The sequence below is a fragment of the Buceros rhinoceros genome, unplaced genomic scaffold (genome assembly GCF_000710305.1).
Source record: "Buceros rhinoceros silvestris isolate BGI_N320 unplaced genomic scaffold, ASM71030v1 scaffold14396, whole genome shotgun sequence".
Lineage (NCBI taxonomy): Eukaryota > Metazoa > Chordata > Aves > Bucerotiformes > Bucerotidae > Buceros > Buceros rhinoceros.
In genome coordinates, this window is record NW_010417052.1 from 56,967 (window position 1) to 67,906 (window position 10,940).

The window sequence follows — 10,940 nt, forward strand, 5'->3', positions numbered from 1 at the left end:
CCTCACTGCGGGCCAGGAGGGAACTGATAAATGGGAGGTAACTGATAAATGGGAGATAAATGGGATAAAATGGGATAACTGAGATAAATGGAACTGATGGACTCCAAACCCCATGTTTGTAGACAGGAGCCCTAGACAGAGAGGCTACAGAGAGGAGAGAAACGTGCGTTATTCCCCCCAGCTTTGAAGTCTGATGGCCATACTCCCAGCGTTAGTGAAAACAGCACAAGATGATGCTTGCCCACCCCGTACACCTTGATGCAAGTTAGCAAGTAACTTGTTTTGGATTATATTTAATCCTAAAGTCATAGCCCAAGGGGTTTTTTTATTCTAGTATGTAGGGAACCGTTTTTACCTTAACATTCGTTTGAACTGATTTCAGTACAGTGGAAGGTAACTCAGTTTAGCGCAGTGCCTGTTTGACCAAGGTCTCCATCTGAGACGATGGTGTTCTAGACGCAGTGCTCAGAGGTCATTGTCAAGTACCGTAAGGAAAAGGACAAGGACTGTTCTGCAGAGGGATCTGGGGAACAGTGAGGAGCTGGGCGTGCTGCAGGTTTGGAGGGAAGGCTGGAAGTGTGCAGAAGTCAAACTTGTCCAGCTTTGCAGCAGAGAGGAGGGATCACTGAGATACAGATCATCTTGCTGTGTTGCATATAGGGAGAAATGTGATATACCCTAAAGCAGGATATGGTGTCAGAGACTTTAAATAGCCTGATTCTCTCACATGGAGAGTCAAGTATCAGTTTCGGTGTCCCTTAGTTACCACTATTGTCACCCCCACGTGGGTCTCGGCACATCATACTCTGTTGTCCAAAAAGTGACGCTGTTTGCCTCCTTTTCCTTAGCAAACAACTATGGGTCCCTCCGCCCATCTTCTACATTCTTGGGCAAAGTACGGCAGACTGGGTGAAGCCAGTTTCTGTGCTCTCTACAAAACCAGGCTTAATATCTAAGACAGTTCTGGAGTGACATTCCTCAAGTTCTTCAGGTTCAACATAAAATTTTATTGTGGTACAATACCATATAAAAATAAATGTGTTTTTCAAAAAGGTCTTTTTGAATTGGGAAAATCAGAACTTTTTCCGCATTGTTTTGAATATGTGTTATTGCAAATTTTATTTGTAAAGGATTTGTCAAAATTGTTTTTAAAAACAATTAAATGAGCACTTTATTTTCTAAGGGAATAGTATCCACAAAAATTGCTTGTCTCTAAACATAGGCATATGTATAGTCACTAGTGCCATTCGTGAGCACTTCTGTATGTAAGAAGTTTTATTAGGCTCGTGTACAGTTGAAAAGTTGAGGCAAACCCAAGGAACTGGCTCAGGTGACCCAGGGCATCCTTAGCACAGCAAGAAAATTAGCCCAAGGTATCAGCCCAAGATGTTATTGTGAGCAAACGTTTGGCCAGGCTTTCTTCATGTGGTGGTGTTATTGTAACACCCCGGAGAACTCTGCTCACAGGAGTGTTAAAACAGCCATAGCACCAAACTGGGCCCTGGTCAGAAGTTCAGCGTTAAACGTGGACCCTGGCCCAGCGCTGTTTGAAATTGAGTGGCAGTAAAAATGTCAGAGGATCCGGATAAGATCAGCTGGACAGTAACCTCTGGGAATTTTTAAGCTCCACTTAGGCTTATGGGCCCAGATGAAATATGAAATGCAGGTACACTTGACGAAGCAGCAGTGCATCACTACCTGGCACGGTCACCGAGGGCTGCTGGAATGAGCTGGCTGAGTTTCAGACGCAGTCTTTTCATTTTGCATTGCTGTAAGTGCATGCCATGGAGGGATTTCTAGTAGCGCTGAGGAACAGTGTCTCTTATTTTCTACTTTTCTCGTTGTACATGGAAGCTGCAGACCCCAGCACAAGTGCTGCTGGTGGCAGGGAGAGAGGAGGCGATGGCAGGACTGTGACACAGACCCTCTTAAGATACAGCTGTGGCCACCCCGATTTACAAGAAGCCTATGGCTTGTAAAAGGCTTCAGTTGTAAGTTTTGCACATGAGAGTTTTGCTTGGAAGGCAAGTGAACGTCATGACCCTTGCCTGGGTCCAGTCATGAGGGTGTCCTTTCCTCTCTAGTCATCTTTCTTACCCTCTCCCTGCCTCCAGTTTTTCTGTGTGTGAGTGTTTCTGAGCACATCTGTTAATACTCACTGCAGGGAGCTCCCCTGGGAACACTATTTCTTGGTAGACTTGCCTCTTTCATAATCACTTATTTATCATACAGCGCTGGTGTATTCCCAGCATCTAAATATGTCCTCTGAGAACTTGCTTGCTCTCAGAACAGATAGACTGATATAGACCGAGATCATTTGTTGCGACTCAAGAACTGCTTTAATGAGGCTTTTTTTTTTTTTTTCTGTAAGACTTCTCCATCAAAAAGAAAATGGCAGTGTTTTTATCATTAAATCCTTAAAGGCTTCCTCTTTAAGAGCCTGCCCACCTGCAGCATTCACACCAGCATGACTGTTTGGGACAGAGATGAGGATTAGAGCTAACCATACTATTACAACCACGAGATGGATGTAATTATAGCAATATCAAAATGCTTCATCTTGATATCTTTGAAGGAATAACTATCCCATCAGTACAAGGCTAAGTAAATAATTCGTATTTTCTGTAGATAAAACACGTTTGTGCAGACTTAGGGGTGGAATTACAAGCCGATGAAGACCAACAATAGCATTAGTCAGGCATACAAATATTTAAAGAAGTTGGGGTGTCTGACTTTTTTAGAGCCCTTAAAAATTTGTAGGCTTCCTTCTAAGTCAGACACATGATGTAGAAAGATGTGGCTGTAACACATGCCCTTTCTTCAGCTTAGATACAAAGACTGGCTCCTGTCACATCAGTATTTCCCAGGTAGACATTACTGTTGAATAGAAGAGTAACAGAAATGAAGTGAACCTGGCCTGGTAGATGATCCAGTGTCTCAGCACCTGCTGAGACCTTTTGGAGGCGAGAGGCTGCAGACACGCAGCAGACAAAGCCTCCTAAGACAAATCCCCCAGGCTGCTGAGATTTGTGTGGTAAAAGGTCAAAATAATTGTTAAACTGTTGTTTCAGCTGCCACCTTTATGGAACACTGGAAGAGAAAACAGATGCGTCTCAACTACAGGTGGGACCTGACTGGGTTTGAAGAGGAGGAGGTTTGTCCCTTCAGTTCTGACTCTTTGACTTCCACCCTGGCGTTACCGATAGCTCCTTGCCCTGAGCCCATAGATGTTGCCTCGTGGGGAGCGGCTTTTGGGGCGGTTCCTTCATTCAGAAGGAAGGAAAGTCGCTGTACATGAACTATTTGAGGTTTTATAGCAAGGGTATGACTAGTACGCCTTGTTGCCAGAGAAACTTCATTGTGTAGCCACAAAATCTAGTATTTTTTTAAGTGTGTTTTTGGGTCACACCTAGCAGCAGAGGTGTGGAATGTACAGCTCAGACCTTACTGCTGGCCTGGTGTCAGGGTGCTCACGACTAAGGTCCTCGTTGATCTCACACTGCTGTAGTGAAATGAAGATGATAAAGTTACAGCACTGTGGAAAAAGCGCTGAAAATGTCCTATTAACTTTAACGACGCAGGATCAAGCCCTGAGTTGGAAAATACCTAAGAAAATACTGCCAGACATTTGGGCTTGGGGCGTTGGGAGGGACGCAGCATGGAGGTGTTTGGGTTTATTTTTCATTTGCTAAAAAGAAATAATATCCCCAGGTAGGTTTATACCAAATGTGCTAAATAGCATGAAGGGGAAAAGGGCCAAATCTATCTGAAAAAAGGTCTTAAAAACCAATGAAGTTTGAGAAGGAAAGGAGAAAATCCTCGGCCAGCTGAGAAGCTGTATCCCACCTTTTTGTTTTTAATTTTGTCACTTAAGAAAAAAGGAAGACACCCTCCTAGGCCATCCCGCAGCCCCAGCCCCGCAGCCTTGCCCTGGGCTGTGCAGCGGTGCAGGGGTGGTGGAGAAGCGTGCATCCCTTCCCTTTTCCCATCATAGGTGACAAGCCGTGCTGCAAGAACCCCGCCGCAGCATCCGGGTTCCACAGCATTCGCCGCTTTGCTGGCCGGCTGCTTTATTTTTGTTACTGTTGTTATTATTAAAAGAAGCATGACTGCCCTTGTCCTGTCACTAGATGTTCTAAATAGATACACAACAAACACTGCTCACGTGAAACCAAAGCTGGGGTTTAACGCTATGCAGCCTGGTGAGCTGGGCGCAGTTATTGTCCCCCACACCCCCAAAACCTCTCTGCTTGGATCTCTCTCAGTACGTTTATCCCCTCCATCACCTACGTCGGCACACTACGCCAGCAGCCCTCGCTAGCTCAGACCTGTCTCACTGCGGGAGAATAGAGGGATTTATTCCCTGGATACTGTACTGCTGTTTTATTTTTGGTAACTGGTTGTGAGCACACGTGAAAGTGGAGAGGATTAACTGTATCTTTCTGACATCCATCCCCTTCATGTCGGACTTCAGAGATCTTACACAGCAAAACCAGCAGCTGTCAATAACGTCTATTTTATTCTTTGGTTTGTGCAGTCAGTGCTAAATAACCGAGAGTTTAGCAAAGAATTTAAGCCCCTCCTACTTCTGATCTGGGTGAAACTTAAGCCAGCGTCATGTTGAAGAATCAGGGTTTCCAGTGATATGCTAAAAGGCAACATGTCTGATCTCCTGGTGGCTTTAGGGACACCGAGTTCATACGACACAGTAATGTCAGTACCTGTTGGAGATCATGCGTAGACTGATTTCCTCTGGTAGTGTCTATCCATCCTCTGTACCTATGTTTGTTTCATGTAATTTTAAAAATATAATCCAATATGATCTGCAACAGTTCAGTAATCAAATTTTTTGTTGTTTGTTTTTGTTTTTTTTTCTTGGTTTTCGTGGGTTTTTTTCTGGTTTCCTGAAGGAGGCAGTCAAGGTTTGGAAAACACTTTTTTTTTTTTTAATTGCTCCTACCTTTTTTATTACATGTCTACTGATGAATGCCATCTTTTGATCTCCACCTCTTCTTTTTCAAGCATCAGTTTTTCTTTAGATCTCCCACTGATTGCTTTGCCTTTGCACCCTCCCCCTCTCCACTCGTTCAGACTTTTTTCAGCTCCGTTCTGTTTCCCATCCGATGCATAACTGTGAATTCTGAATCTTTTGTGAATGCATAATTATCATGAATCCTGAATCCATGAATCTTTCTGAATCTTCTGGCTATCTCTTACTGCTGAGTGCTTCCTTCGATGCACACGGGGAATCTGTGGATGCTGTCCAAGACAGGACTAGAAGAGCCCACATGACAATTTTGGGGGATCCCAAAGCCAAGTATTTCGCATACTGACAGCTGTTTCGCTGAAATTATGATCACTGCAATGGCAATTAATGACACGGAAAATCTGATTTTTATCAAAAAGATAGGAATTAAAATCCAAGCCTAATGTCACTGGGTACGACCCGTGCTGTCTGCAGGCTGTGCTGTATACTTTTACGTATTAAATTTCATCTACGTAGCCTTGTACGTGGTCGTCCAACACTCCAGATCATTCTGTAGAGCTGTGAATGATACCACATTTAACTTGTTGTTAATTACAGTCGACTCTTGGTTGACATGAATGACATACCAAGTGAATTAGAGTTCAGTTAGAAAACTTGGAAGTGATCAGGAAATCAACCTGCAAACAGTTCTTATGTAGCTGATACAGAAAATAAATAATTTTGCTTTTTATTAAATATGATTTATTTCACAGGATCATCCAAGAGCAGAATATGAAGCTAAAGTTTTAGAAAAATCACTGAGAAAAGAACACAAACATAAAGAGGTATGGTAAAAATATTAATTTGTTTCATTTATGAAAGACATTAAAAAAGAAGGTCATTATAGCAAGCGCTGACCCAGGACTAAAGAATTGGTAAAAAATAGACTCACTGCACATTGTGTTTAAAATCCAGATGTCCTCGGTCCTAGCAGACATGGGACACTCGGTGTATGCTGGTGCCCAAGACCTGATTAAGTCTAGAAATGTCTTTAAAAATGAGATACAGGAGTGTGGCGCAGGGAAGCTAATTACACCCAGTGGAAGGGGCGCTGTTATTAGGCTAACGAATCGAGTTTGGGGAAACTGTAATAAAACATCATATTCTGTCCTAGTATAAGTACCTAAAGCCTCTCAGGAGAGGTGCTCTGTCTTGATAGACTTTATTAGTGAATAAAAATATTGCTAGAGCATTGATGAAGAGTACTAACACCAATCTCCTTGCCGAATTCCAGCTTTGGTAATAACTTTCTGCCTTTTAAAAGCATAACTCCATAAGGCAGCGCTCTCTTCTGCTCTTAACTTGCTCTTTACATCGCTGGAAAAGGTGCTGCCTGTTGTCCCTGGGGCACACGCATCCTGCCAATGGACGGTGCGGTCCCTCGGAGCAGCTGCCCTGCCCTGTCGCTGAAGGCTGTGTAATTCTTTCCCTGTCACTGTCTGGCAGCAGCAGAATGATTCAAAAAAGCTCCTTCTCTCCTCCACATGCTGGTGTCCACCCTACCAGAGGTTCTTCCCCCGTTAACTGCAAGAATTCAGCTGTTTGTATGACTGTTTTTAAGCAGAGAAGTAAAAGCTGTTGGCAGAAATTCCTCTCTTCTGTCTGTTGTTGGTGGCACAGTAGCGTGGAGCCATGCCTTAAATTGGGATTTTTTTAAAACCCCAGGAAAACACCACCGCAATAACCACGTTAACATGAAATACACCCTAAGAGACAGCACACGTAGACGGGACTGGTGTTAAACTCAACGTGTCTGATTTTGTACGTGCTTATACGTGAGCACCTCTTAAGAGACCCTGCAAAGCTGCAGTTGGTATGTTCCTGTTAGGATCTTAAATGCAGGGTAATGGGAAAATCAATGAATGGTGGCCTCCAAATATTGGCGTATGAAAGCTGGGCAATTAAGAAAGGATTTTTTTTAAACCAGACTATTTATAACTTTTTGGGCTGTGTTCAGTTTGGATGTTACTAATTTGGGAAACGTGAGAAAAGGAGTTTTCTTCTGAAAGACTCAGTAATTACTGGAATCTGGAGTGATGAAGTTCAAATTCAACAGTTGTAAGACAACTTGGACATCTTCTTAAAGACAAAAAGATCTGAAGAAATCTAAAGCGAAACCAGAAATTGCTCATATTTTTTCCAGAGAAGTCCCATTAAAAAAAAAATAGTTTTTTAAAGGAAAACCTTTTTGGACATCCTTAAATACATCACAAAGGAAAAAGAAGGGCACAGCCCTAAACTAAAAAGGAAATACCTTTTGCTTGATCTACCCTAAGATTCAGGGCAGGAGTTTTCTTTTGTTCTTGTTATGTTGCATTAAGCTAAAGCTGAAACACAAAGCCTTAAGCAAACTAATGAAACATTCACTTGTGGCTCAACCGCGAGTCAGCGGAGAGTGTAGGGGTGAATTTAGCGGTGCTCTGTAATGCTATATTGCCCCACCCTTTTTCTGTTTCCTTTGACTGCCATCGGAAGCATCGGTATTTTCCAGAAGAGACAGCAATCAGATGGAGACAAAGAGTTAAGACAGTCATGGCTGGGGTGAAATTGGTTCTTTTTATTCAAACTTATGAAGGAACTCAAATTATGAGTAATTACAGAAGACACAAATCAGTTTGTGTTGGGCTTGTTGAACCTTTGTTTAATATTCACGTTCGGTTCTGGGTTTCTTCCCCCTCCTCCCCTTGTTTCTTCAGCACTCTTTGGGACGCTCTTTCTGTGCACTGGGAATGGCACTGCATGGCTAATCTTAGATTTACCACCCTGGACTGGCGTTACGTTTTGCAGTGGAGCACGGGCCGTGTGTTGAAAGAGTTGCTTGCGCTTCCCTGAGACATCGTGCATGTAATAAAAATAGAATTTGAGTAATATTTTTACGTTCGCTAAAATTTGTGCATCATCTTCCATAATGTTCCTTTTGTTGTTCATTTTCTGGTGTTTAGAAACAATTCCCGGCATCAAACTTTGTGAAAGGCTCTAGATGAGCAATACTTAGCTAAATGAAATTTTCAGGCCCAAATTCAGGCAGTGCCTTTAGGGTACCCTGAGAAGAGTTACTATACCTGTGCGTCCCAGCTCCTGGTGGGGTGCTCCACTGCCCACCACGTGAATAGCCAGGGAGTTAAAAATCACTCCTGTTGAAGGGGTGTCAAGTCTTACTATGCCTCAAAAACAAGATCCTCCCTGTCGACTGCGCGTTCACCTGGAGTTCCTCAGTAGCGCACTTAATCTCTGTTTCAGTGCAACCAGTTGTGCAACTGCAAAGCTGCAAATAGGAACGGGGGAGGGAGAGGGGAAGGAGAATTTTCCTAGGGGAAGCAAAAGAAAATATTTAAGAATAAGAGAGATCTTACTTCATGGTTTATGACAGCCTATTTGCATGTTTCCTTCAAAAAGTATACAGAAAAATCTGGTTTATTTATATTTGTAGGGCAGGCGCTTGACCAGTTTGAACCTAGATACCGCGTAAACAGTTTGCCTGTGTGGAATTGTCACTGTAAACACTGTGTCTTTGCATCTCCTAACGGGTTGTGTATTTGCTGGCCTTTTTTTCCCCTTTCCGTTTTTGTCACGTGCAAAATCACACGCTCCATCTTTATTAAACGTACCCTTTTTTCTCCCCAAATTGTAGACAGATAAAGAAAAGCTGACATGGAAGGACCGTTTTCCAGCCTATTTGACTAATTGTGTTGGCATTATCTTCATGGTAAGCATCTCCCAGCAAAACCCAAAATTTATGTTACCGAGTCATTGTGTAGAACAGAAGTGGTGGGAATGTCAGTGAAACTGTGACGGACATTGTCACGTTGATGTGGTTCACAGTGGCTTTTTCCCAGTGAAAAAATTCAAGCGTTGTAGTGTTTTATAATCCAAAATAATTTCAAGGGCTCAGATTTCTACTTTGCTGTCTCTGTCCAATGAAGAAATAATACCTAAATAGAGTAGGAGGGAATGAGGGCACAGAAATGGAAATTTACCGCCACTGCTGATGGGATGAAACGTTAAAAGCACAGAGAGTCCTCTCAAAGTAGTCAGAAGTAGAGAACGGCCTCGTTTTTATACCAGCCCTTTTTGAAAGAAGGGATGTGGCCGTTGCAATCCTGATTGGAACAGTTTTTAAAAAATGAGTCAAATTCGGGGTTATACCGTATAATAGGAGAATTGCTGGCAGAGCACTTAGTTCAAGAAAAAGGTAAACAATAATGAGACCAGCCTTTTCCCATTTGCTGATAAAGCAGCAGCATTTAAAATTTTTAAGGGAAGTAAGAATAATTTGAGATGTGGAACAGGTTGGCTGATGGATAAAAAAGCTTAAGCCCTTTCAAAAAGCAGAAGACTCCAGATTAACTCAGATCATTTGTTTTTTGGGGATAGTGATTCTGTTTTGGGTTTTTTTAATATTTGTGTTTTCAGAGAATGGAAATGCAGTGAAGAAGAATCATGCTTTAAAATTATTCCTCTATTTAAGCAATGAAAAATGGAGTAAGATTTTGTGCCCCTTCACACCTCGGGGAAGTGCACTGATTCATTCAGATTTAATTTCAGATTGGGATTGTGACAGCACAGTCAGCCCGAGTAGGGTAGTTGAAGGCTTGTGTGCAGACTTAAGCTGAAATACTCCTCTCTGCTTCAACCCTGGCTTTCTGTTACCGTAAAGCAAATACCGTGTGTATATGCTGGTGCTGTTAGGGCTGAAAGAAGCCCACTAATGCTTGTAATACAATTAAGTAATTTACATTTAAGTGCCTTTAAAAAAAAAAGCATCTTGCATGTGACTGTGGCATTGCATAGTTTTTTTCATGCGATGATAAAATTCCTAGCAAAGACGATCACTGGGACAGTTCATCGATGTGATTGGGAGTCTTAATCGGGATTGCAGTGGTGACAGTGGCCCGGAGATCCCACGTTTAAGGTCCTTGCTAAGTCCCAAGCAGAGTTTTTACAGCTAAATCCTTCATAAGAGGCTGCGCTGCTCTCACTGCAGGTTGGGCTGACGTTCGCTATAGTGTTTGGAGTCATCATATACAGGATCTCCACTGCGGCAGCGCTGGCCATCAGTTCAACTCCCTCGGGCCGGTCCAGCGTTCGGGTCACCGTCACTGCCACCGCCGTCATTATCAATTTGGTCGTCATCATCATCCTGGACGAAGTCTACGGCTGCATCGCAAGGTGGCTAACGCAGATCGGTAGGTTTCAATCCTCCACGGGTATTTGCTAGAGCGATTTTAAATGAGAGGAGCCAAAGGAGCAGCTTTCATGTGACTAGCTAAAATTCTAACCAGCTGCTTACAAATAGCAAAGTGCACCTGGATTTGGCCTCACTTTTGAAGTTTTTCTCTCAGCAGTGGTAGTGCTGACCACTAAACCAGTTGTGGGTGACAAGGAAATAGCAGAAATTCCTGTACCTAAGCTTGAGCTTCACTCCTATACCACACAATTATTATTTTAATTTTCTGCCATTTTTTAACTGATATAAGACATGTCAAGAAATGCAGAATTGTTGAGTGTAAAAAATCACTGTAGAAAATAAATTTTTTAATCACTTCCAAAAAGCATCAGTGACAAAAGGTCCAGAAATCTTTCCAGATGAGTTCTTGTCCATCTGCAAATGATTGTTATGGAGGTCAGCCAGATGTGGAATGAAATTGGAATTACTGCTGTAACACATCTGAGCGGGGGGGATCCTCAGCAGATGTACCACTGACCTCAGTGAGGCCATATTGCTTATATATATATATATTGCTATAAATATATACCTCTTTATTTAAAAGAAGGCTGAGGACTTTCCAAAGTCCACATTTATAAGATCTTGAAATGTTCCAGGTAGGATAATAATGTTTCTTATCTATGTCACATTGCTTCCAGAGGTGCCAAAAACTGACAAGAATTTTGAAGAGCGGCTGATTTTTAAGGC

At 42.5% G+C, this 10,940-nt stretch overlaps 1 protein-coding gene across 1 annotated transcript in view; it reads left to right on the top strand.

Moving 5' to 3' along the window:
- Nucleotides 1–10,940, top strand: part of ANO1 (anoctamin 1, calcium activated chloride channel) — a 44,229-nt gene that overhangs the window by 23,153 nt on the left and 10,136 nt on the right. Inside the window, exons 12-19 of the mRNA XM_010138041.1 lie at nucleotides 3,072–3,154; nucleotides 4,911–4,922; nucleotides 5,740–5,811; nucleotides 5,861–5,863; nucleotides 7,502–7,576; nucleotides 8,658–8,732; nucleotides 10,011–10,212; nucleotides 10,892–10,938. Coding sequence (XP_010136343.1) covers nucleotides 3,072–3,154; nucleotides 4,911–4,922; nucleotides 5,740–5,811; nucleotides 5,861–5,863; nucleotides 7,502–7,576; nucleotides 8,658–8,732; nucleotides 10,011–10,212; nucleotides 10,892–10,938 — 569 coding nt within the window. The remainder of the gene's footprint in view (nucleotides 1–3,071; nucleotides 3,155–4,910; nucleotides 4,923–5,739; nucleotides 5,812–5,860; nucleotides 5,864–7,501; nucleotides 7,577–8,657; nucleotides 8,733–10,010; nucleotides 10,213–10,891; nucleotides 10,939–10,940) is intronic.